The 27,289-nt window shown below is 51.1% G+C and overlaps 1 protein-coding gene across 2 annotated transcripts in view; it reads right to left on the reverse strand.

The window, feature by feature from the left end:
- Positions 1–591: 591 nt before the first annotated feature.
- The window catches only part of LOC146198458 (elongation factor-like GTPase 1), a 131,790-nt gene continuing 105,092 nt past the window's right edge, over positions 592–27,289 (reverse strand). For both annotated transcript variants that reach the window (XM_084593969.1, XM_084593968.1), the window contains exons 19-20: positions 8,905–9,089; positions 592–923 (exon numbers count right to left, since the gene is read on the reverse strand). In XM_084593969.1, the coding sequence (XP_084450095.1) occupies positions 735–923; positions 8,905–9,089 (374 nt within the window). In that variant the 3' untranslated portion in view covers positions 592–734. The remainder of the gene's footprint in view (positions 924–8,904; positions 9,090–27,289) is intronic.

Genomic DNA, 27,289 nt, shown 5'->3' on the forward strand with positions numbered 1-27,289 from the left:
ATGCAGTAAACAAGACAAGGATATGTGAATTTGCTTAGCTTTTCTTTAGTGATGTAGTTTGAAGATTCACTGTGAATGCTAGGGAATAGTTGCAACACTCAAGAGGCTGACTTTATTTTAAGTTTTCCAATAATTATGACAGATTTAAAAGTACAGAATAGATCATGATTATACCCCTACATTCAAGATAGCTCTCAAAAACTTCCCATAAGAATTTTGCACCCTTAAGTGCCACTAACTGCCTAGTATTCCAATGCAAGTCTCCTTATTTGCATGCCCAGATACTGTATTTACTCTTATAATAAGCAAGTTTTTTTTTTCCCCAGTACATATCCTAAAGGTTGGAGGGGTGCATTCTTTATGCAGCACTAGGAACATTCAAAAGAATGGTACTTTCTGATAGCCAAAATAGTGGGTGTGTTCATTTAGCAAGTCAGTCTCATATGTCCTGGATTATGCGTCATTTATGACATGACATACATGCTATTGACAATGCTGTAGAAAAAATGTCCAGACAATACGAGGTTTGGAGCACTAAAAAAATGAATTTTTGGCCACACCTATGAGTAGTTGCCAGTCGGTTCAAAAGTGTTATTAACAATCCCATTTTATGCTTCAGAAGATCGCATGCAGACATTGCTGGTGCTTGTGCAGCTCTTGGCACGAATGGAAGTACAGCTGCGGGCCTGCGAAGTTGGCTGCCACAGTGGGCCAGCAGCGGTGGTGGTTAGCAGTTACTTCTTTTTGGACAGCGTGCGCTGCTTCTCAGCATGTTCGACCACTTTTTCGCTGACGGGCAGCCCTTTGCGGCGGCGTACAGCATTCATGTACTTGCGGGCCCTGTTTTCCGTGTCCGCCTTCTCTCCAAAGTGCATATACTCTTCCTCGGTAGACGGCACCCAGAACGGATCCACATCCACCACCTGCAGTTGAAGAAGTGTTACCACTGTGTGAAAGCAATCTGTTCTGTGTTCCATCCAATGACAGAGATTGACCACACCGTCAAGCTAGATCAGATTTAAGTACCTTGCACCAGATGCAGGCCTGAATTTAAAGGATGGGGCTGGAGAGGCCCCTTCATTCAGTCTAGAAGTTTTAACAACAAAGCTGTTTTGGCCTCTGGATTGGCATGTCTTGGTAAAATCCTGTGCCGATTTGCAAGAAATGCTGATATGGTATTCTTTTCCCCCATAGATTGTGGAAGAAAAGCATATTAATATGAGGCAAGTATTTGGCATTAAAAAATACATGATATAAGAACTTTTTTTTTTGTAGTTAAATGAAGCGATGAGAGTTCGTGACCACATTAAAGTAGACCACACCGAACGCATTGAGCTCTAATATATTTCCTTGAAGTGTTTGGACAAGAGGCCTCGGTCGGAGGAACTGCTGCTGGGCGCTTGGCAGGACAAGGGGAAAGTTGTCCAGGCAGTGCGGGCTCTTTGCCGTTTTTTGTGCGCCACTGGACATGATTCGCGCTTGTAATATATATATATATATATGCCTTCTCCCACATCGTCACCCACCATGATCCTCTTTTTTTCCCCTTCCCCAGTGCAGAGTAGCAGGCCAGATTTTAATAATTCGGGCCAACCTATCTGCCTTTCCTTTCAATAAATCTACCATCTATCTATCCTACCCAGACAAATCACTCGGTAAGGTACGGGTTAACACTATGGATTATTGCATGCCATCCTTGTCAATGCACATAGAAGTGGATTACTGACGATGTACAGGTACCGTCCATGGCTTGCTTAGCACAAAGGGCCACATACGAGAAGCGACTGGAATCTCTCAGTCAAGATTAAAAAAAAAAAAAAAGGGGGGGGGGGGGGGGTATGCGTAATATGAACAGTGCCGCAATACACTGTCCCCTCAGCAGTGGCGTCGGTAAGGCATCCGCTGAAAAGCCAGTAGCAGCTGCCGAACAAAGTGCGCGCGGTCACGCCGGTCTTGTCGATGCCACGACTACTGCTGATGTATGACGAAAGCCACTGTCGGACCCCGCCGGGGTGGCGCAGTGGTTACGGCGCTCGACTACTGTTCCCAAGGACGCGGGATCGAATCCCGGCCTCGGCGGCAGCTTTTCGATGGAGGCGAAAAGCAAGGCGCCCGTGTGCTGTGCGATGTCAGTGCACGTTAAAGAACCCCAGGTGGTCGAAATTTCCGGAGTCCTCCACTACGGCGTCTCTCATAGCCTGAGTTGCTTTGGGACGTTAAACCCCACAAACCAACCAACCAAAGCCACTGTCGGTTACTACAAACGCCGCATGCACTGGTTCCAGCTGCTTTGCACAGAGGGCGCCACTACACGTGCCGTGGCGCAACATGTATGGCCACAGTCGGTCCCCGAGTGCTCGAAGGAGAGCGCGTTTCACTTCGCTTTCGGTTCGAGGCTAGGGTTTCGTAGCAAGGGAGATCTGTGAATGGTGTGGTGGCACGCTCGCTATGAATGAATGAATGAAGCTTGAAGGAAGGGATGGCTCTCGGCCGCTGTTGGGGTAATTAGGGAGTTATGAGGGATGGGAGTGTAGCTTCGTCTTCACAGTTCTTCAAGCTGTTGCTTGTTGCTCGCCATGCTGCCGATCTTTGCGCTGTAAGTCGACCTCTCACCCTACTCGAAGCAGGCGGTTCTCACTGCCGTATGTAGCAATGAAATGTTGTATTGCGATGCTTGATATAATCTGATCTGTTAGGGTGGCCATGTCGTCGTGTGGAATTGCGTAATTTTGTTTCTTCCTCGTGAAAATAATGGACATTGCCATATAATAAAGATACAATGCCCCACACTCCAACTCCATGCCTAATCAGATAGATTTAAATCCTTACCAATGCTCACTAAAGGTTCACCTGGCAGATCGATGATGCATTATGTACGCACCAAAATAGAACACGACAGCAAGCTTAGGTTATATGAAGCAACACCAACGCCGGTGTTTGACAACACGAAAGGGCTCACTCGACCACAAGAGATATTTGCGAACAAAGTAATAACAAACGCAGCTTACACACCACACATACTTGACAAGTGGTTTCTCTGAAAACACGAAAAACATATGCACCCACTGTTAGGAACAGTGTACAGCTGGCACGCTATAAAATTTTGCGATCGCTTAACTCATTTTAAGAATGCAATGCGATTTTCAGCGTTGTTCCACACTGTATTGGAGAAAGTGACCAACTTCAACCTTATATAATTAGAAGAGCATGGCGGAGAAGAATAAACCGGCTCACTGTTACGATTCAGTCTGTGCTGATTAGTGAAATTAAGAAAAAAGAAAAAGCGGCGATAGCACTGCGCTCTCGTGCTTTGGCCAGTGAGGTTGATCTGTTTGCTCTGTCACGGGATCGAAGTCCAGTTACAACGACAATTTCAAGTTCGGAGGCTCAGAGAATTTTTCTTTCGGGATTGGAGCCATAGTGCCGGCTTAGGCTTTAGAAGCGGAATTGAACCCCGATTTTCTAACCGTACCGAACTCATATATTTCTCGTCCTCATGGAACCAAACCTAAACACACTTTTGGTGCACTGCGACATAATTTTCTCTCTTGTTACAAAGTAAGTTTTAACGCACATGTTTTTACCACCGGGAGCTGCTCTAGGCAGAGCAAAAATGGGGCCATATATCCTCGCAACAAAAAAAAAATTCTAAGGATGATTACGATACTACCCAATGCGAAACTTGAGCGCGAATTTTAGATATGCTTGCATGTATGTATGTATGTATGTGCAGTTACAAAAGAGTTCTCACCGAGCCAAACATAATTTTCCAGAAGAAGAGAAAGAACGCCACGAGCGAACGGCGCAGAGCTGCTCGTAGCTTTTTTTCTTAGAGAGATTATCGTGACTTGGCCTCTTAATCGGTTACACCGGCAACGGCACAAACGGCGACCCGGCTCAAGCGTCGAACAGACGCATGACAGTCGCGCTATAAAATGGGAGATAAATGGGCGTTTTCAAAATAAACACGCTTGCAACCTGAAATATATTTTGCAGTTGACCGATGAGAAACCTTGCGTTTATTACGGCCTCTCTTCGACTTGTTTGCTGAAAATTTCATTCCAGTTGTCAATACCTCTTTAAAGTACTGCATACGATACATCAAATGATGTATATCAGCAAACTCGGAGGATGATTTGAGCTTAAGCAGCCCAGTTTTAGTGCGAAAGCATTCAACCACCACCGAATAAGAATCTTATCCAATCTTGTTTGTGTCATCGCTCTGATTGGCTAAGTTGTTTCGTCATGTCACCATCCCGGGTAATTCAAACTAAGCCCGGTACACACAGCAGCTCCAACCTCCAACGCGCCAGTCTTCCCGACGAGTCTTTCAAGTTCACCAGCCAACAAAGAGGTGATGAAGCCTATGATTGAGAATGGTTGACCCTGAAGGGGGAAGGTGGAAATCGGAGGGAAAGGGCCGGCGGTGGGCGTTGTGATTGAAAAATCACGACCATATGCCTCTGGCATGTGCAGTTGGCAGGTCGTGTATTGGAGGCATGGCCGCACCAGATGGGAAGGCGACATGGGAGTCGGGCCTGAGGTCCTGGGATCACGATTCAAACATGCAATAAGGAACGCTCGTACGGCTTGGTTAAGGCGGGGCTTCATAATCCGTGTCAGGTGGTACTTCCCATAATGTGGCAGCTGTAACAGTCCATTGTTAACGGACTGCTTAGTGCACATGCACCTTGTACGATCGTTTGTCGCGGCTTCTCTCGGGAGCGCTTCGTAAAGCGCGGCAGCAACGCGACCACATGTTCCCTTTAACAGTGTACCGTACTGTACGTAGTTTGAAATAACGTGAGATAGGGCCACAAATTAATAGAGTACTGATCCAAAGAGTAGCAAAGTTCATGAACGGGAACGTAACTAGGAAAGAGAGGGGCCGCAGACGGGAGCCATTAACGCGGTCATGAGCACATCATGTCCTTGAAGGCGGAGCTTAATGAATGCGCAAATTAACCGCAGTGAAATATGCTTGCGCAGAAGATATAACGCGCCCACGGCGCTTGAGGCGAGGTCATCGAAACACGGCGGCAACGCCAGTATGTGCCATGAAAGCGCCTCGTTTATAACAACCAAGAATGGGGGAGGATTATAAGTGCCATTTTAAGGTTGGTTGTGGGAGGCAATATTGAGTAGGCTCGAATTGCGCGCTTACAGAAATATGCTTATCAAATTATTTACATCAGCATATTGCAGAACTAAAATACCTGGAGAGCTGTGCTCAAATTTCGCGTCAGCATGTGCTGTAATCATCGGCCAATTTTTTAATGCGAAAGCACTACTTCGCTATGTTCACACAGAATTCTGTCCGCAGACCGCGTCAGCAAACTCGTGTTCACAGCAGTTGAGTAATTGAGAAGTGGTAGAGGTTAATGAGTGGTGTCAATCGATAGAGGGTGACGTAATGTTGTGTCCGAAAAAAATAATTAGGCCAATAAGTTAATTAGTTAATCGATTAGAGGCAAAAATGTAAAAGTAAAGGTGGAAACGGTATCATTAGCCAATGGCTTGGTGCCACATTTGAATGTATCAAATACTAAAATAGTTAATTAAATCAGTCAATTAGAGTGACGTGAAAGATGTGACGTCACGCAACATAAAGTCGAGCCAAAAAAGGGCATAGGAATGAATTGGCACGCAATCTGAAAGTACCAAAGACTAAAGTAGTTAATGCAGTCAATTAGGACGACGTCAAGGATGTGATGTCACGCAACAGGAAGTAGAGCCGAAAAAGGGCATAAGAAGGGACTGGCGCGCAATTTGAAAGTACCAAGGACTAAAATGGGTAAACAAGAAGTGAATTAAGCAACTAGAAGACAAGAAACAACCAACAGCAGCATCAGAGCTTTCGCATTACTCCAATGCAGATTCTGCAGTGCTCTTCAATTTTTTTTTGCAGCGTTGCGCTGGTAATTTCTAATGGTGATTATCCACACTGCCCTGCTTACTATCAAAACCCCCAAGTCAAACAAAAGATGAAAAATGTCAAACAAGAAAGTGTGAGGAGGCTTCTAGAGAGAGAGAAGCCATTAAACTGCGCTGCTGTTCAACGTGAAGCGATCTGAGCGTGTGCTGCGGAAAGGCACACCGACGTTCTGCCTTCAATTAGAACGGACACGTCTCCGCCATAGTCAGAGACACCTTGAGTAATATCGCGAGTCACGCGCAGAAATTGCAGCAACCGCAGAAGTTCTCGAACCGCGTTCGCTGAGTCGCCCACGTGCTCCCGTTCTCCTTGGTAAATAAGCGACAGCTGGTGTTGCGTGCGAGCCGAAGACCTCTTTTTCCGAGGGCTTGTGCAAACGACCGCGCAGACCACACGGCGCTTCGAAGGCAATAACAGCGCCGCGGGCGAAACCATGCTATAAACGCAAGGGACGCTACTAATGGGCTTCTGTAGCCCGGTCCCAACCAATGGGGCTTAAAGTTAAAAAGCAGGTGCTTCAATTCGCTGACGTTCCCGATGAATTTAGCCGTGGCGTAATTGCCGGTGACGCGAATGTTTCGCTATAGTGACATGCAAATATGACCACATAGTCGTGAGGCGAACGTTCAGATATGCACGGTTGAGAAATTGCAGCTATACGGCAGCGACTTGCCTGAAGGCCACTTGCGCGATGAGTCGATGGCGCTCCACACACAACCGTCGAAGTAAGATTTATAGAAAACACCTTTATTTACAGAATCTTCTTCGAGAATGTGTGTGGGCCGCCTATCAGCTACTGCCCGATCCTCACCGGCCATTGCTGACGGTCAGGATCACAGTTGAGCGCAGTAGCCTCCCATTGTTCTTCCCAGGGTTTTAGAATAAGATCAGCTATGGGACTGAATTGGCTTGCCCACACCATGTGGTATACAGGTTGGCCATCACAAGGCCGCGTACGTTTCATTCGCATAACCTATCAGCCGCGAAAGTGGGTTCCAGCTTCTTCGACAAATTAAAACCATGGCACCACCGATTGCAAATACTATATAGCTACGAAAGTGCGAAACTTTGGTTCGCAACTGAGGGATCACATGGAGAGAAATATCTGAATAAAGACGGGTGGGTGATCCAAACTAGTCTTTCGGTGCTCTCCTTCCTTGATTAGAGCCTTTACTTTCGTAAAGCTTGGGTGCAGGTAACTAATTGTATATATCTCTAGTTTTGTTTGTGCTTGTGTGTTCTTTCAGCCCCGTTTTTCGCGCACTTTTACTCGTTCACTTAATATGAGCCAACTAGCCCATCAGAGTGTCTCACATCAGTATATCCCGAGATCATTTTTTTTTTTTTTTCAAAAGAGCGCGACACCTAACATCCACTTCATTTCACGCTTTTCAACCACTTGCATCACCCAGCCCCTCTTTTAAAAGATGTGCCACGTTGATATTTTCAATAATATATGCTCCGATCCGGACTACTCATCGACACATCATCTGAGCCCTGCTACTTCGTTGGAGACTATCGTAATCGTAAAAACCGTAAAACTGCACCATCTTTAATTCAGCGATTAAGTTCCCCGTTCGATGTGAGCTAAGTAAAAAGCTTTGTTCACTATAGTTTGCAGCCAATTGTCGAGGCCCCCGCTTCGTCGGACGCCGCCATCTTGCTTGACCCTAACTGACATTTGGGGGCCATGCTAGTAGAGAGTTGCCCGCTTACTGAATGTCCGAAGGGGAGCTATCGTTCTGCGCATGCGCACTTGACGTTCGCTCTTCCCCTACCCCTTACCGATGGGGTCGCCATATTCTAAATCTCCCTAATAAGGCACATTTTAAAACTGAGAGGAGGGCAGGGCCGCGCGTCTTCTCGCAACTGGTGCGACTGAGCGTTGTTCTGCACAACTACCTTCTGCGTACGCTCAAGGGCATTCCTGGAGTCCGGTTCGCTCGGTAACCGGATTCTTGCGCACAACTGCCCATTGTCCGAATGGCCAACGACCGCATCGGCGCGAATGCTCTCGGAATGACAGACAGATGCCCGCCGCAGGGCCCGCAATCGCAGCCCAGAAAGATGAACTCCGCCGAATCACCCGTTCGATGTAGCCCGGAGGAAGACGTCATCAGGTGGGCGTGCCGAAACACACTCGCCGCCGAACACTGGGGGCTTCTCCGTGCCACGCTGCGACGTCTCCCCCGTCGCGTCACGCACCGGGCGCCGCTGCACGGCCGGTCGTTTTCGAGCTCCTGTCGGGAATTCCGGCATAACTGGGGGGTATAATCGCTTCCGGCGCCAGTCGTCACACAATCCAGAGCAGAGCTCGCAAAATTCGGATGCCCGCATCACAACGGCCGAATGATCACTCCGTTTATGAACGACATGCCGCATCATTGCGCACGGCCGAGACTGCTCAGACAGACTTTATATTTGGTTTTGTTTCGTTTTCCAGCCTCGGCAAGCACCTCCACCCATGGTCACTGCGAATCGTTTTGCCACCAACAGAACATTTCTATGCGTGTGTTGTGTGCGTGCACCTCGATCCGATATGGATCTTCAAGTTGCTGAAAGAAGTATAATGTGAGGGGTCCAAGTACAGTCTTGACTCCATTACTTATTGGAAGCTTACGATGAAGCACCTTCAGCGCGAATCTATGAGATTACGTTAACGTCGTCATTCTTGAATCCAAGAATCGAGCGAATGCGTATATGCTCGACAGACGTGCAGGCGCTCACACGCGTCATCGGTACTAAGATTGTACGGCACTGCATGTATATATATAGGCCCCACGTTTACGATATCGAAAAATATAGCACACCTGGACAAGACAACAAATAAGACATATGGTCTCGTCCTGTATACACACAAGTCCGTATTTCCACCATCTCTGACGTTTCGTAGAGCAATCGGCGAATTGGTAAGCAGCAAGTAGCACAGGCAATAATACGAGGCAGCCAGAGGTGATGAGCCTACTTGCCTCCCAGTGGCTGAAGACGAGCTGCGGGTTGGCCAGTCCCGAGGTCTGCTTGCGGATCTCGTTGGCGAACTGCATGCTCTCCACAACGGGCAGCACGGCCGTCACCTGGAACATCTGCGAGCCCTCGCGCAGGTCGCCACCCAGCACCCGACCGTGGCGACGGCCCAGCACCGCGTACATCTTGCCTGCAATGGAACGGAGAGTGCCTCTGGTTAGGCCTTTTTCAGAAAATAAGCGACATGTGAAAACAGCTACTATATATATATACGTGGCTGCACGGTGCGACAATGGGCGCTAGAGTTTCTCTCTTTTGCTTCTGGTTTCGTAGACGATAGTGCGATAACATACTTTTGAAGGCTGGCTGTTAGGGCTTCAGAAGTCTGCGACGGCAGCTTTAATTTACATCGATACACCTTGCGAAAAAAAAAAAAAAACGGCCTTTATGCCGTGTAGTTGAGGCCAGCCTGCCGTTGAACAAAAAGAACCGATTCTCAAAAGGCTCTTGTGACGAAGGTAACATTTTAGTGGACACATGGGCCACGCCGCGAGAAAAGGAATTTACGATCGGTGGGGGAGGAGTGACAAGTGCTACCACGCTCCCCCAACCGGTCAAGAGCTTGCGTGAGCCCAAAAGGCTTAACTCGCATCAGTATCGAATGACAGTGATGTAGTGACTCTCACTAATATAATACCCTCACCATATGGACACTTGCAGTTACGACACACAAAAGAAAAAGAAAAAACACATTTCTTTCTGAAAGTACGCAGCAGTCTGTAGAATAAGAATCGCAAACAAACAGCAACAATGGTGATTTCCAAACGCAATGTTATTTTTGTTTCCGGGTGCGCAATCGAGATAGGTACATAGTCGTCCCGTAAAGGAACCGCGTCTATGGAGCTTCATGTTAACTTAATTGATAAGCGCAACCATGAGTGGCCTAATTCCGGTACAAAATTTCAGGGATACAAGTCGCGAAGATTGCCATATATACGTGCAACAACGAATCCTCCGTTGCCGGAAAAGAGGTGCACTGCGCAAATCGTGTATAGAAGAATGAAAGGCACAGTAGCCTGCTTCCCAAAGTTTCGCAATGCCAACTTCCGTGCTGCATGCAAGTAGCCAGGCGGTCGTCGTCAGTGCCTTGCCACCGTCGGTGAATTGGCACGTGTCGCAGTCGTGCACACGCTGCTCGGGATCAAGTTTGGCCTGATGACGCAGCTTCCTCGGGAGACTCCAGTTCCGCTTCGACCGCGTCCCGAATTTCTGATCGACACTGCCGAACTGCGGCGCTCGCGGCATTGGTTCTGCTGTTCTTATCGGTCCTGAGGATCCGATTTCAACGGTGGCATCTGGGCGTGTTATAAGCAGTCCGGCAGTCCAAAGCGCGGTCGAAGGGCTGGACGTGAATGCATCGTGCCTTCAATCGCAGATGGGCCCCTACAACACTGTATAGACGCTGAGACTCCACTGTTAGGGAACGGTAGCGTCTTCAAGCATAGGTCTCATTTGAAGCTCGGATGCACAAACGCTGACAAAGTGATCCTACAATTCGAACTGCTGGAACGCTTCCTTGCCCTCCGCGCGTGCTCAGTATAGAGCTATCGACATGTATAGGCGGAAAACAAACATCGACGAATCGGTTGTCACTGGGCGACGATATTAAAGGAAACTTGAATCGGCAGTACTGACCCGGCTATGACGCGTGAAAATAACAATGAAAAAACAACAACAAACAAACAAAAAACAGCAGGACAGTTACGAATGCACAGATATATAGTACCGTGAAATTCAGCAATAGCTGAATAGATTTTTTATTTAGTGATGAGCTTTTGAGATCAACATGAATACAGTAGTATGCGCCTGTGCTGTGAAGAATAATTTTTTTTCTTTCCCGCCTCAATCACTGGTTCGTTAGCGGTGAAACTGCGCAAGGGGCTTTCACAGCGTGGAAACTTTTGTCTAATAGCAAGTTTGACTATGATCTTACCTGTTTTGGCCACGCGTGAAGCAAACGCATTATCGTCTGCACCGAGATTGAACAAGCAAAAGCCACCATCGCCAGGCTGCTGCGAAAGAGCAGCGGTGGGGCCATCTGTTATTTGCAAAGAAGAGCACCAGGACGAAAAAAAAAAAAAAAAAAAAGCTTCGAGGCGAACATTGCATGGCCTGTGAGTCCCCTGAGGACGACAGACGGCGCACCCATCGTCCTTTGGCGGTGACCCGGCATTCGCAGTTTCTGATTCTTTGATCTCGGCATAGACGATTACGTGTCTGCATGACACGCGGCCTAACCATGGGAACTACCGCTGTCAAACTTACAGCACAGAAGTCATCACCATACTTATAGCTCCATGCATTGTTTCGCCGTAAATAAGCCAGAGTTGAGGTGGGCGAAGAAATGCACAATACTGTATGCATACAGTTGGATACAACGCAAGTAGGTATATGAGCGATGTCCCTCAAAGGAGGCACTCCAGCCAGTGGCATCGACCAATTCTCATGACGTCGTGGTTAATCGTGTAGATTGAAATCGCACGTGGCATGTCGAGGGTCACCGTGAAATGGGATTAACCGGTGTTATTAACCAGGAAAATAGGAATTAATCCCCAGACATGAAATCGTATGGTGACCGGCGAGGGCCTCCTTTTTAGCCCGGGTACCAATACTAGCTACTACTGTTCTTACCACTACAACTGCGCTAAAGCTAAAGATGTGTTGAACTGAATCCATCCCCGGCAGTGTCAATTAAAGTTTAGATTTGGCATGTTATTACTCTGAACGTTTTCCAATTTTTTTACGCTAAGTAGCAAGCAGGTGGACGGGCCTCGTAGTCAAATAAAATTTAATTATTGAATTGCTCAATTATACACTTCGAATACTGTCCAATATGTTCGAACGAGTAACCAATCGATCATGCCGGCTTCGAGCAGGCCACGCGTTGGAACTTTAGCGCATACTAAAGTAGCCGCGTGCTTTTGCGTTTGGAGTGTGTCGCACGCGGATGAAAGCTGAAGACGACGAAGACGATATATGCAGAGCAGTGCAAGAAGCTGGCAGTTGCACCCTAGGCAATACCGCGCCGTGGGTATGCGCCATTACGATGAGGACATCATCACCAGTTTAAAACGCGATGATCAAAGTTGGGTCGACGGCCGTTTGACAGTGGCAAACGAAGCTTATCTACTTAGCGCCGCCGCGGGTTCAAATCCCGCTCGAGACCATACCGACAGACGGACGCTGGCTTTTCGTTCGCAAGGCATTGTATATACGCGCGCCACGGCCATATTAAGATTTTCGTCTGCTGCGTGAAGTCGTGAACGTCCAAGTTTGTTCTTTCGCATCAAGTGGAATCAGACCGGAGTGTGCGAGTGCCTCTTAGTAGGCCATAATACAATGGATCGTTACCACCACAACGTGCAATCTGCGCTCTCGCTGTTTGAGCCACGAATTCTGGGAAGCCGCGACGCGACACGACTGCTTAATGCGAATGCACAAGCCGAAGCCACCGCGCGCGACGCGCTGCTTAGCCAAGTGGCGCGCGCGTTCGGAGGGAGGTGCGTCGGTTTTCGCAACTGCGCAAGAAGGCGCGAATAAAAGGCGCCGACGCGGCCGAAATGAATGGGGAGGGGAGGGGGGGGGGGGGGAGAATGCTGGACGTGTCTGACGCGCGACAGCCTGCGTCACACTTAAAAGGAACATCAATTGCTAGTCGCTCGATTTCACACCACTAGACGCTAAAAGATGATCCCCACGTTTCCAAGAATCGCTCTTGTCGGCAGGTTGCATCCAGCACTTCCCACGAGAGCTGTATGTCCGACACGGTTCACGGGACTTAGCGGGAAGGAAGAAAACAACGTCATTAATGTGTCAGAGGGGAACGCGAAAGACACGTACACTTAAGTTCGCTCCATGTAATATCTGTTTTAACATGAACTCGCAACTGACACCACGACATGTGACAGTGCGGCATGGTTATAAAGAAAAAACTCGTGTAATAACTTCCAGTGAGCATGGCGGCAAGTTTTATGCAAACTCAGTAACATGTGAAATAATTCACGGCGTACAGCAGCACAACGAGACCAGAGGAAATGATTGTCACTCAAAGGCGACCCATGACGGGTTCACGAGGACGAAGCGGCCTTTTCAGCCCCGTTTTTGCCACAATTTTCGCGAATATAGACCTCCTATAAAAGCAGCGCATCTGGCAAATTTACGTGGCAAGGCGTGTTACGAGCCCGTCTAACGAGAGTGTAGCGGATGTGCACAACGCATTTCAAAAGAAATTTTTAAACGATCGATTTAGAAGGCAGAAAAACGTTTAGCCCGATGCTGCTGGTCTTTACAAAACGCAGCGTAAAGTGCGATTTAAATAGTCCCGGAAAAGCATTCCACGATCTGCCGCTGGAAATGATTCGTCTATCCGCGGACAAATTCCACATAACAGCTAACGCTATAGAAATTGACGCAAGCGGACGATAATTAATCTGGCGAACCTTTGTCGCTGCGCACCAGCCAACACATCAAGTTTCTTCGACGGCTTCGCCAAGTCGGTTCGGACAGGCAATAAAGATATAAAGGCTTCGCTGCGTCAAAAGTCTTGCCATGCTCGAAAATATATAAACAAGCCGTGGCGTATGGAAACGCGCCGAAGGGAGAAGATGAAGCGTCGTAGAGGGGGGTGACGCTCCAAGACTCGGATAGCCCTGTGTATTTTGCGCTGAAAAAAAATATGCATTCTACCCATCCAAACAGGAACACACAAGACCTCGCAGCAAGCTGCACCCACAGCGCGCGTCGTCCACTCGTCCAGCCATGTTCAGCTGAGCACTCCCCTCTTCAGGGGGAACTCCGAGGAGGAAAGGGGGGCTGGGTAGGGTATGAGCGCACATATCTGCTGCACCGCCGCCCAGCACCCCCCCCCCCCCCCCCCCCCCCCCTCCTTCTTCCAAGTCACCCGTGGGCGTGGCCCGGCCAGTTCTAAGCCAGTTCCTCCGAGGGCCCCCGTGCACACACACTGTTGGAGCACGACGCCACGCTTCGGGCACGCGCCTAGGAGAGAGAGAACGCGTGCGCGTGCCTGTTGCAGAGTAAAAGAAAAGAAGCAGCAAAACCAAAACAAGAAGGCAGAACCGATAGAGGCGCGTGTGGCGAGTACTAATCGCGCCGCAAAACTTCTTTCGCCGCCGCGGGCCAAGCAGGAGGAGGCCGCGCGCGTTCGCCGGATGCGTCCGCCGATTCGCGGAACGATTTCCAAAGGGGGGCCCGCGCCCAGTGCGGGGCACAAGACGACGAAAACACATCCCGTGGACGACGGTGAGTGAACCACTCGGCCCGAGGTGCCAGCAGCAGCGACGCCGGATCGCGCGTGGCCCCAGAATGCGCAACTTTCCGAAAGAGAAAAAAAAAAAAAAAAAAAAAAAAAAAAGAAGAACGCGCTCTCGCGCGTGCCAGCGTTCTGCGGAGTTCCCAGCGCGCGCCACCACCACCACCGGTTTTGGCCACTTCTCTACCTCTCTCTGATGGCTCGCGCGGTGGGAGGGCATCCCCACTATTGATAGCAGAGGATAGGGTCCGACTCCCGGCGGAATGTAAAACGCCTGTGAGAGCGGGAATCTTGACGGTGATCGTTAAAAGATCCCCCCCCCCCCTTCCCCTTCCGATAAAAGCAGCACACCTTGTCGTCGACGCCGACAAGGTGCGCGTCGCCCCAGTCCTCCTTTCTCCTCGCTGTGCTTAACTGGCTCGACATCACGAGAGAAAGAGAGAGAGAGAGTAGAACTTTTTTACACCAGCGGATGAAGGAGCTCCAGCCCTTCGTGGTGAGCATATGGCTCACCAGGAACATTTCAACTTCGGCACTGGCGGAATATAGTACCAAAGGAAGGAAAAAGTATCAGCTCGCACGCTATGAGCGTAAAGCTGCGCCTAAGGCAATTGACGAGAATTTTATTAATTGCAATCGAAGCGAGGCAGAGCAGGATATCGGAAACCGAACATAGCCGCGTTTTGCTGCCCCTACGACTCAGACTTTCCTATAGTCAGCTTTCACACTGACACCGCAGGACAGCCCATTCTGCGTTCCTCATCGCTGTAACCGGAAATTAAGGGAGATTTCGCAGGGCGATGAGTTTCTACGAATCGGTTCGGCTAAGCGTCATCTGCGCAGATGGTCCCGACTCCCAAGGCCAAGGGACGCAGGGTTGCCACGAGTGGGCCAAGGTGGTTTCGGCTGCCTGGCTTTGCTCAATGACTGACAGCCAGCGGTCGGTATGGGTTCAGCCGGGGCCCATACTGAGGGGTGGCAAATCCCCGGGGAGTTTCCAGCGTACTCCCTTGACATTGCAAGCGTGCCATGCACACGTTAGCCCGTTGCCGGAGCGGCGGCAGGTCCAGAGTGGGTCTGGGCGGGGCGCGTGTAATTCGGAAAAGAGTCCATTTTGGAGTCGGTTGGCAGGCCAAGGGAACGCCCTGCCCGCTACCAAGGAACGGCGGCGTAGCTGCGGAAACGCGGCTAGCTGAGTTCATGCTGGGCTCTTTTTCAGCATCCAAGTTGGTCGGCAGGCGAAGGGAAAGCCCTGCCCGCTGCCAAGGGAACGGCGGCGTAGCTACGGAGTACGGTCAAGAAACGCAGTTAGCTAACTTTGGATGCCGAACAAAGACCAACATGCGGAGCGGTCGGCAGGCCGAGGGAAAGCCCTGCCCGCTGCCAAGGAAACGGCGGCGTAGCTGCGGAGTACGGTCAAGAAACGCAGTTAGCTAACTTTGGATGCTGAACAAAGACCAACATGCGGAGCGGTCGGCAGGCCGAGGGAAAGCCCTGCCCGCTGCCAAGGGAACGGCGGCGTAGCTACGGAGTACGGTCAAGAAACGCAGTTAGCTAACTTTGGATGCCGAACAAAGACCAACATGCGGAGCGGTCGGCAGGCCGAGGGAAAGCCCTGCCCGCTGCCTAGAGAACGGTGGCGTAGCTGTGGAGTACGGTTAGGAAACACAGCTAGCTGACTCTGTATGTTGGACCAAAAAATTCCCCTCGTGCCTAAAGGTATTCCCAGCCGCAAACGCGTTGGTTTCCGTTGCCGAAGGGAACGGGGCCTCGACGGAAGCCTGGCGGCTGGGGCGAACCTAGCTCGGGTTCTGGGGAACTCACCTTGTGGGATTCGGGCTTGCTGCGGCTGCCCTTTGCGCGGCCGCCGCCCGCTTCCCAGTTGTTCTCCCCGTTCCCTTTCTCCCGCCTGAGGCGGCGGAGAGGGGCTCGAACGACTTGTCACTGTCGTTCGGGTCATAGCTCCGCCCTGGCGTTCCAGTGGGGGTTCTCATTGGCGCCTTTTGGCGGGAACACGGCACCGCTTCGACAGCCGCGCTCGCGCTACTGTCCGAGCGGAGCTCAGAGAGAGACTCCTCCGAGACATCGCAAGGTGCGTACGCAACACATACACACACATACGCAGTCACCGTGTCAAGGGAGCGCGCGAGGAGCAAGGCTCCCCTGCGCGCACAAGTGACACGGAGTGCGCGCCGCAAGCACGCAAGGGCGTGCTGTGATCTCTCTCGCAGTGACCAAAGGGTTCCTTTGAGAGAGTGTGGGCAACCACCGCAAGGTACGCCTGTCGCGGATCGTTGGATCACGATCGACAGGCTCGAGTTGCGCTCTCAGGTACGACCCGGAGCAGACGAACTCGAGTACACACTGGTCTGCGCGGACAAAGGCCGGCAGACAAGAACAGTTGTGTACGCACCTTGCGATGTCTCGGAGGAGTCTCTCTCTGAGCTCCGCTCGGACAGTAGCGCGAGCGCGGCTGTCGAAGCGGTGCCGTGTTCCCGCCAAAAGGCGCCAATGAGAACCCCCACTGGAACGCCAGGGCGGAGCTATGGCCCGAACGACAGTGACAAGTCGTTCGAGCCCCTCTCCGCCGCCTCAGGCGGGAGAAAGGGAACGGGGAGAACAACTGGGAAGCGGGCGGCGGCCGCGCAAAGGGCAGCCGCAGCAAGCCCGAATCCCACATCCTCCACAAGCTAGTAATGTTGAAACTTGGGAAAAGACTGGTGGAACACAGGTGGAAGCACCTAGTACGGAAAGGCCTAAAGGCTGAGTACACACCCTGAAGGGTGCAGGAACGGTGTGAAAGCCGACCTCGGAAACGGTTAGTAGCCGGTGAACAAATCGCCAAGTGCTCACGTGGGAAGTATCCTCTGTAGGATACAAGGACCTCCAGCACTAGAGCGGACATAAGCATTGGATGGGATTAAAGCGTTTCCTCTGTCCAAGGACGCCGATGAAATGTACCTTCCAACATGCCCTGCCGAGCGAAAACCGTGAAATAGTATCCATCAGTGTGCGCCAGATTAAAGTCTGACCACTTGCGGAGTACCTTGAAGTAGGCATGAACGTTGCAAAATCTATCTCTCAGTACTTCAACTATAGAGTCGGGGTGGGGGAACTGAGCTGGGGGGACGAGGAACCTCAAAAGCGGCTTCAAGTAGGAACCTGTCTCAGAAGCCGGAGACCCGGCAAACGCATTGCGGTGGTGGAATGATCCAAGGGCCGAGGGCCGCATATTCGGCTAAGAGCGAGTTCTCGCCCTCTACGGAGGCCCATATGGGAGTTCGACTCGAATTGGCTGACAGTCAAATCCTACGCTGCCCACATTCCCCTCCAAACTTCCCATAACCCTATCCTAATTCCTATTTCCCATTACCTACAACCCATCCCTTCCGCTACTTCCTAGGGGAGATACGTGGGGTCTCCCCGGGCCCGCTACCTCGGCTGTGGGTCGCTTTAGTAGCACATCCCCCTTTTATTTAATAACTTCAAATCAAAAACTTGTCTCATTGACCTATTCATTTATTTTTCGAATTGCGGAACTTTCTCTCCCCGCGATACATTAGTGGTGCGGGCGGAGTCTGACTTTGGACTCCGTCTTACCTTATGTACAAGGGCAGACCACAGCAGCGAGTGGCGGAACGCAGTCTCTATTTGGTGCGCTGAACCGCTAGTCACCGTTCACTTTCATCGCCGACGCGTACACACGGCAAGTGGTCGAGTGCGCCGTGGCGCGAGAGACAGTAGGCGCTGCACATCATATATACTCCGATCCGTGAGAACGGAGCGGGGAGGCTCTCGATCTATGGCCGTTACATATTTCTTCGTTACAAGGGCGCCACAAGTATAATAGGGCGCCACAAGTATAATGAAACGCGCGTGGGCTTTTGCCGCACGCCGGTAAACCGGCCTTATACGAGAGTACTAACAACGAAGTTTATTTCGACTATCCGCTTAACCTCCCCTTGCTATCTGTCGCACAGCCCATTTTAGACTTGACAATTTGGCACATAGGCGCAAATTGCGCAGCATTTTGCACCACTGCCTTAACCTACCAGACTTCTTTTTCCCTCAAATGTACTCCGTGGCGCATGTATCTACAAAAATATTTTCGTGATAGCAAACGAAAAAGAACTCTCCAAACTCAGACTGATTCAACGCACAGAACACCGTGGTCGGGCGGATAGGGAAGAGGCGGGTTACACATTTTTTTCTGCACATTTCATTGCAGGATTTCATTTTCTTTCCGTTGCGTCCGTGAGGGGTTATATCGGCAAAAGAAGTCAATATCGCTCTTGCGTCTTAGCATATAGCATTGTGCACGGCCGGAAACAGAGCAGCCAGATAAATCGGAGTGCGAGTTTTAGTGTGACCCCATGCACGTGGCTACAAAAGAAAGCTTGAAAGTGGCGACGGAGCAAGGAAGTGACGTTTTAGCGGCAATATACACTATACGTGTGCTATATTTAGTCGTGGCGACATTGTAAGTGCTCCTCGAATGCCCGCAACACAAGATCCTCATTCCACCTCACACCACTCAGCGCCACGGGCCATACGGCACAGACGCGACTGCTCGCACCAATTGTCACGCGCTGTTTATCGCCGCCCGGGACAGGACGTGCTGAGTGGACAAGCGTGCATTTGCGAGAAGCGTCTCCGTTCATTCCTCGCAAATGCAACCCACCTTGAGCGGTCACCGGAAGTGGTCGGCCGAGGATTTCCTCGCGCACCTCTAAAAGCCCCTCAAGAGAGAATGAGCCCGTGCGTATATTTTATTTCTCCCGATGGGTTGTTGTCGGCCACGACGACGTTCAAGAGGAGATGCGGAGAGGACGGTGTATCCAAGACGACGACAGCAGCAGCGGCGGTGCGCTACCGGTCCCGATAATATCCGGCAGTCGCTCGGCGCAATCTTCCAAGGCGTGTTTGCTTATCCCACTGATGCTTCTCCCTATTGTGCTTGGCGCGGCACACTTCCGAGACCGCAGCCGTAGGTTTACGCAATGTTGACTCGCAGCCCGTGTTTCGAAAATCGGTAGCGAGTATAGGAAAATCAGGAAAAACGAGTCACGAGGCTTATGCACGTGAGCGTTACTTTTCTGCAGCATGATGCATGTGACTATGTTATCACGCCAGTGCATCCCTACTGAAAAACAAAAAGTTCTACTGGGCAATAACGTCACACAATCTCATCAAATCACATAGACTCTCATAAGGTGCACATCATTATCATAAAATATATTCCGTAATTTATGTTAATATACAAGAAACTATGAGATCTTACGCAATTATACGCGACCTGTATGCGATTTCTTACGTGAATTGTGTGAGACCGTGTGAGAAAATGTGAGATTATTGCCTCATACAATTTTTTTAGTAGGGATCTCCCATATCATCTTAGTGCTCGGTCATGCCTCCTGCCAACTATCGCCTGTCAGAGAGAGGCACGCTTGTAACTTTTCGAGGCTCGTCGATGAGGTGATACGCTACCGTGGCGTAACGGCCTTAAGCTTGGAAATTAAAATGGACGCTACACTGCAATAATAAAAACAAAAAGAGTCTAATCACTGGGTGAGATCTATATTACTTTTCGTGACAACACTTCTGTCGGCGCCCATCGCGGTTTCTGCTGCTCACGATCGCGGACTACATAACAACGGGCGCATATATGCACTGATCGAAAAATTCTCGGCACAATTTTTCTACAGCGTTTCTAACAAAAACGCTACGGAACTGACCACTTGCGAGTCGCGTCAGAAAGTTTTCCATTCAGCCGAGCCAAAAAAAAAAAAAAAAAAAAAAAAAAAAAAAAAAACGAAGCTTAAATCTGAGTGTTCTGTCCCTATGTATATATAAAGAAGACAACGAGCAAGCTATGAAATGGAAAATATGCTACACACGTAGCGTGTTAAGAAACAGGACAAATCATAGTGGCTCGAGGAGTTAATGATGACCGCAGGTTAATTACGTTCTAGTCGAAATGACGGATAAGAAATGGGCATGGGTAGGACATGTAAGGTGCAGGCAAGATAACCGATGATAATTATGCACGTGCAACAACCTATAGATTAGAAGGGGAAGGCAACCGCTATGAGACTGGAAAATTTACGGGGATTATATGCACGGCCGTAGTTGGCACAGGCGGTCAAATGGAGAGATATGGGAGTCTGGGAAAGGCATTTATCGTGCAGTAGGCGTAGCCCGACTGATGATGATGATGATGATGACGACGACATGACAACTCCAACTGATTGGCCTGGTATACCTGGTATTGTTGCATGTATATAAAATCAAACGTTAAGATCGCGATAAACTGGCCTATAATTACAGGCGGAGCGCTCTATAAACGCAGACGTGAACCCTGCGGAGTTTCGCGCTATTTTGACGCCAGAGAATGGCGGGAAGGGTCAACCTCGTGTTCAGCTGAAAGGTCGATTCGAAAGCGGAAATAAGCTTTCCTTTTTGCACCGGGACTAAGCCTACTGAAAGGCCCCTTAAAATAAATTATCGAATATTTTAGATACCTGCTTGGCGGAAATAATACTATTTCTTCCACGATCCGACAAGGCAACTGACCCATCGTGAGCCGAGTGTTCTGACCCATCGTGAGCAAGCCGACATTCAGCGCGCGGGGCCCTTTAAAGCAAATGTGGGGTTTCAATTCTCTCGTACATTCGAAACAATTCCTGCCTCTGAGACTCGCACTGTCTCTGGGGCCTCTGGTGGTGAGGAGTGGAACCAGTAAGACGTACCAGTCGGTCACGGACAAGCCACGACAAGTGGCGAGTGACTAAAAGCGACCTCACGACACATCGACGCATGCGCGGCCCAATGATGACCTTACACGAACTCCCGCAAGCGCGCTTTTCCGCAGAACTCAGCTGACCCAAACTAGATGGGCGAAGACACGTACGCTTCAAGCGATAAATAATAATAATAATAATAATAATAATAATAATAATAATAATAATAATAATAATAATAATAATAATAATAATAATAATAATAATAATAATAATAATAATAATAATAATAATAATAAATAAAAGAAGAAAGAACAGGAGCTCTTTGTATCCTGACTGACTTTTGCATCAGTTTGTGTTTCGTATTTCCTGACAACATTCTCCAAGTGCGTCGTGCAGCCTTGACACCTCCTGTATCGGTAGCTTCACCTCTATGACTCGGCAAGCGTGATACGCGGGAAAGCCCGCTTGCGGAGAAGTTCTAGTATAGCCTCTGTGAGAATCATTGGGCGACAGCCGGCTTGCATCAGCAGAATGCTAACGGAAAACCGAAACACCGGACTTGCATGGAGTGACAGATCTGTTCTGTATATGACTCGGCCTCGGTCACCACCAGAGGCAGTTGCTCTTTCACCCCAACGTATAACGCCGGGCAGCGCGGAACGAGGACGCGGGGACGGGCAAGTCGCCTTCGCCCTGATCGCGGCAAACGAACATATCTACAAGCCAAAGGAAGCGACTTGTGCGCTCCGCGTCAATAGGCAGCAATGGCAGTAATGAGGAAGTTTCCTATGCCGTCGTCGGCAGTGACCCGTCGGCATCGGTGGCCCGCACTCGGACTCGGCCAATGAGGAAACAGATCGGGAATCTTCAGCGAACAGCCTCGGCTACTATATACGAGTCCGGTGCGTGAACACAGATCCGGCAGAGAGCCCCGTGCTCACATGCGGCGTTTGGGATCCGTGGCGCGCAGTTCGAAGTGCGAACACGTACGAGTTGTGAGCGGGCAGGAATTAATTTAACGTGTGTATTCGCAGTGTTTTCTGTCCCAGCAAAACAATCCCACATCAAATTTGATGAAATAGAGAACAGCTGTTCCTTCATAAGCCCACACTTTTTTTTTTCTTCCTGTGCACCAAGCAGAATATGAATAACAGGAACCAAGACAAAATTATGTGAAAAACATGTGCAGTGTGTTTTTTACCGGCGTAGGTTGCATAAACATGGCAACAACATTGTAAATTAAATACATGGCCCTGTAGTACTGCCACTGTGATTGTATCGGCGCAGTCAGCATCTCACAACATGAAATGCATTTTTGCAGTAGCCTATAGTCTCGTGTTAGTAAAGGCAACGGCCAGTATTGTTGCGGACGAAGGAGGAAGAAGAGGGCAGTGGCGCGGGAGGAGCGCTCGCGCTAGGCCCGCCAACAATTCATTAAAACGTCATCTCACGGTAACCAACATCATCTCCCTGTTCTCTGTCCTGTTTTCATCGGCTTGCCGCATCGTAACATTTGGTTGGAGGTGCGGGGTACTTCATCATCACCCTCTCATCCTGGTCCGAAGCTTCGGCGCCCTGCGAATTCTTGCGCCGTCGGCTGAAGGTTAGGAGGCATCGCATGGCTGTTCCCCAGCCTGCCGGACCCAACAATTAATTGTGTGCCTTATTTTGCTAGTTCTTCGGTTGCAATAACTATGTGGCCCCTTTGACCGCCTTTTGTTTTCCCAGAGTCATAAACCGGTGGTTTGTCTCCTATGCGCGTGGATTCCCTCCTCGGGCGATATACACCACGGTCACACAGGGCCTTAAATCTGGGGCCTAAAGAGAACGGGGAGAGGGGGGGGGGGGGGGGCAGCAAAAAAGCGGAAAGTGAGAAAGATTGGATGGGAGATGAGGCAGGGGCAGAAGAAGGAATTTCGGGTCTTTATGACGGTGCGGGTGACGACGCGACTGACATCGGCGGTGGCTGTCTTACGAACTCCCGGAGTAAATACATAGCCATCGCTCATGCACGTACGTAATGTACCTCTCCATTCCCTATTTGTTTCTTTTCCGACAACTCTGCCGAAAAGAATGGCAGTGGACGTTGGGCGAAGCCCACAGGGTAATTCAAGGACGACGAAAAAGAAAAGAAAAAAAAAAAACAAGGAAAAAAAAAAAAGGAGACAGCAAAGGAGCGAAAGGATGCACGCGAGAGTGAACTGCGCGCGAAAGTACCGCGACGGGTAGTGAAAAGTGTCGCCGTGCAATTACTATGCCGCCGCTGTGTGGCGCCTGTACAGCATCATCTGCGAGTTTCTGTTCTCTCCCCCTTTTCACCCTCTCGAGCGGTCCCGTCATCCGCGCACAGATCGAGTAGTCAGCCCGGCCAGGGCATCTTCGCCGGTCGCCGCCCAGCGCGTATTCCAGAAGTTTCCCGAAAGCGAGGCTCACGCCGGAGGCAAGCCTCTCGTGGCACGGGTCAGCGGCGTGGAATGTGCCCGCGTGAAAGCACTGCCCATTCTTGCTCGCCGGTCATCACGGCCTCCTTCCCTCTCCTAATGGAACCGGACGAGCGGGAGCTCCGCTGCTACGGTGGCAGCATCGCGCTGATGACGCTCCGCTCGCTGTCGTCGTGGCTGCTGCACCGGCCAGACAGCGCGCACGCGAAAAAAGGTCGCGCACCCGTTCGTGCGCGTTGCGGCCGCGCCCCTCTCCGCACGATGCGTTTCAAAAGCGGCCCTTGACGCGAGCCTCGCGTGATCGACGTCTGTTGTGGTGGTGACACATCACGCACGAAGCAAGCGAACGAGCCCACTCCTGTGAGAAGCCACGGAGAGAGAAAGAGAGGGGGGCATAAGAATCTCGTTGCCCAGCTACGCCCGCGCGAATGTAGCTAAGGGGATAGGCGCATGCAATAACAGTAATCACGCGTATACGTTCCTTGATCAGTTTCCGCGGTCCGTGACTGCGTCCGTGTACCTCGATCGCCTATATATCTCGATCACTCCTAAAAATTATGCGTATCGTAGTCCCCGGAAAAGAATTGCTGTGTGCGTGTGTGCGTGCTATTGAAGACTCCTCATCATATTATGCCCTCTGCTTGCTGGGGAAGCTAGTGCCTCAAGGAATGACCACACGTGCACACAGCGCTCCGACTCAGGACATAACTGAGGAGAAGGGGGGGGGGGGGGGGTGCATCTGAACTGGTCTACACGTGGTATTTTGTAGGCCACTAGATATTGTGTGAGTTGTGACAGAGGGTTGTTAGCAAGTGATTGACCTGAATTACCTAAGCATCCCTACGGCGGTCCAGTTGCCGGCAGAATTACGCAAGCTTCTTTCCGCCTGAGCTTTACAAGCACCTCAACCTCAGTGGCATAGGGCGCCATTACGAGAAACCACGCGAACTCGTTTGAGGCAACGGCCGCGCGTGGCAATCAAAAGCGCCTCAGTATCCCCGCGAAAGCGGAACTCACGCAAATGCCTCCACCAGGTCGTCCAGGTCCTCAAACCGCTCTTATTTGAAGCCACCTCGCGCTAGAGCTATACGCGCATAGGTCTCTCTCAATGCGGCCGAAGTCATCGCGGCAGCGAGGCCGCATCTGTCGCTATAAAGCATCCGTGGGACACAATTCCCATAGTTCGCGAGCCACAGGGCGCCCACCGTTCCCTCGTCGTAAAGTATACGAGTCGGGCTTGCACCGCGCGGGGGAGCCAAGAAGAGGCCACGATACAGCCCGCACAAGCTTCCAAAGAAGGAATGCACGCCACGCGTATAATAAAGTCAGCCTTCACGCGGGCGTGTATAATTCGTGAAAAGGTGCGCGCAACAACTCCTCCGTGCGGCGGGGATGTCGTAGTCGCCGCCTTTAGCGCACGCAGTTTCGGGACTCGACGCCGCTGTCCCCGCCGCGCCAGTGTCGGCGGAGCACTGGTGAAAGCAGCCCGCTCGGGTTCCTCGCCCGGGTGTCGTAAACGCGCGCACTGTAGGAAAGCGGGCAGTGGTCCTGTTTTTTATGGCAAGCCAACTCCTCCCGTGCCAACGTCGCCGCCGCGCACGTCGACGTACGCCACAAAGACCTGCGGCGGCGGGACTGGCCCGTATAGAAAACGTGACGCCCTCTTCCGGCACTGCAGGCTCCCCCGTGTCCCGGCGCGTCCGAGGCATCGGAGACGCCGGAAAAGCGAGCGGCGCTTCGTGAAGTGCGGGCGTCGGCGCTTTGCAGCCGGGCTGCTTCGCCACGAGGCGCGGAAGTGCGCGTGGATACAAAGCAAGCGCTCGTTCCGGCGGCACTCCTCACGGTTCGATGTGAAAAGAAAGACAAGGGAATATCAACAACGACAAAAGATACGCGGAAATAGGACGTTATATATGCATATGTATATGCATTCCGAACATAAAACAAAGACAGAAAGCCAACCATGCTTACCGAAAGACTGAGCGGTGCCGCGAAAGCTGAATATGTACAACAGCATGGGGGCCATCACAGACACGCTTGCACTTACTCAATGGAACGTTTCCGAAAGCACTCAACCAGCTTCTTCCACGCCCTCGCCAACACAGCGCAGTCAAAAAGTGGAAGCATCGAGTATATAACAGACGAGAATTAAGTAACGAGTAAAAAGACAGTGGTCCAGTGTACAATAGAAAGCCAGATTTTAATAATTCCGGCAAACCTCTCTGCCTTTCCTATAAATTAACCCATCCATCCGTCTACACGCGTTCGATGGGCCGATCAACACGTGATCACGGCTCGTTGCCAGTGCACAGGTGGCCGTAACTGCTTACATTGTTTGATTTGTTTTACGCTTGGCAATGCGATAGCACGGGCTTTTGTTGCGCGCCCCTATGCGCCACCACATTCCACACAACGTACTGAAGCTGTCATGTCGAGTTTATGATACGAGATTAACCCGCTACCATAGACAACCATGCACATTTTGGTCGACGGTTCGAATCCCGAGCGCTGGCTGATGCAAGCTGGGAGTTCTCAGGCAGATTAGAAAGCAACGGTCTCGACCGTATGCGACACTTCGGGGGGCGCGCAAACGCCGACCAGAAACCGACGCAATGGGCCAGGTCGTGGGCGCCTTTTATCGGCGTAGCCAGCGAAAAATCACGAGCATATGCTTCTGGCAGGTGACACGGCCTGGCACTGATTGGTTGGCAGGTTGTTACGTCACGAGGCCGCAAGGCATGGTCAATTTCGCATGGAGGAGCTGCTACCTTGGAGGAGAATATTTCATTAGAACTGTCGGGAAACCCTACTTCAAACTAATTCTATTTCCCACCCCGATTATGCACCAAATTCAATTCTACTCCAAATCTATTCTTTGTCCTTGCTCACCCCCTCATTCCTCTACCCTTCTCCACATCCGACTGAAAGACAGATGCTGCCACATCCTACTGGCGCATTGATTCTCGCATTGGTCACAGCAAGGGGGGAAAACGCGAACGACTAGACTTCGCGGACAGGAACCCGGATTGTTCGGACGTTGCGTCGCTCCAGAGCTCGTCGTCAACGATGAGGCGCCGTGTCCATGTCACAGGCACCTGGCAGGCGCCCGGGCTGCGCCATATAGCAATCGCACGCCCTCGTTGTTTCCCCCACAGGCAACGTTGTCTCCTCCTTTCACATGGCAGTATGCCTCGCCCTCCTCCTCCCTTCGAAGGGGAGGAGAGAAGGCTTCCCCTCCCACCGCATCAAAAAGCACAGCGAAAATCTGCCGACGCACGCAAATGACGAACGTGCGGAGGGAGATGAAAGAGAGCAGAAAAAGAAGAGGAACCTTCCTTTTTCTCTGTTGCCGGCTGCAATGGCATAAGATGCGAGATCCGAGAAGCCAGGGCGCTGCACACACTCTCTCTGTGGCGGCGAATAAACACGGCGCAGGGCCTCTCGTCAACGGCCCCACCAGCGACAGCTCCGGGGCGAGGGGGCGGAAGGGGTCAGGGTCGCCGCAAGGTCGTCCGGGTCGCGCCGCCTCGCCACCTGTCGCCGCCGCAGCGCAGCACTGCGGCGGCGGCGGTGAACCGCTCCCAGTGGAATGCGCACGTGCGGGGCGGCGGCACCTGCGGGACAACGCCCAGCACTGGCGCACCCCTCCCCCTGCGCCGTGTGTACACACGGGGTCCGGCCGCCGAAGCAGTGCTCTATGGACAACGGCCGGCGCCGGTGTTGTCTGCGACGTCGACCTTTTCAAGGCGCGCACGTGCAGGACACGCGCAATGTCTCAATCGGCACCCCACGAGACTGCATCCCGGCACTGTTCGCAGGTGCAGGTCTGAACTAGCCTGCGCTGCCAACAGCGCTGTCCAGCCTCCAAGATGAAACG

Source organism: Amblyomma maculatum, chromosome 2 (genome assembly GCF_055883805.1).
Source record: "Amblyomma maculatum isolate TAMU_Amacu chromosome 2, ASM5588380v1, whole genome shotgun sequence".
Taxonomy (NCBI): domain Eukaryota; kingdom Metazoa; phylum Arthropoda; class Arachnida; order Ixodida; family Ixodidae; genus Amblyomma; species Amblyomma maculatum.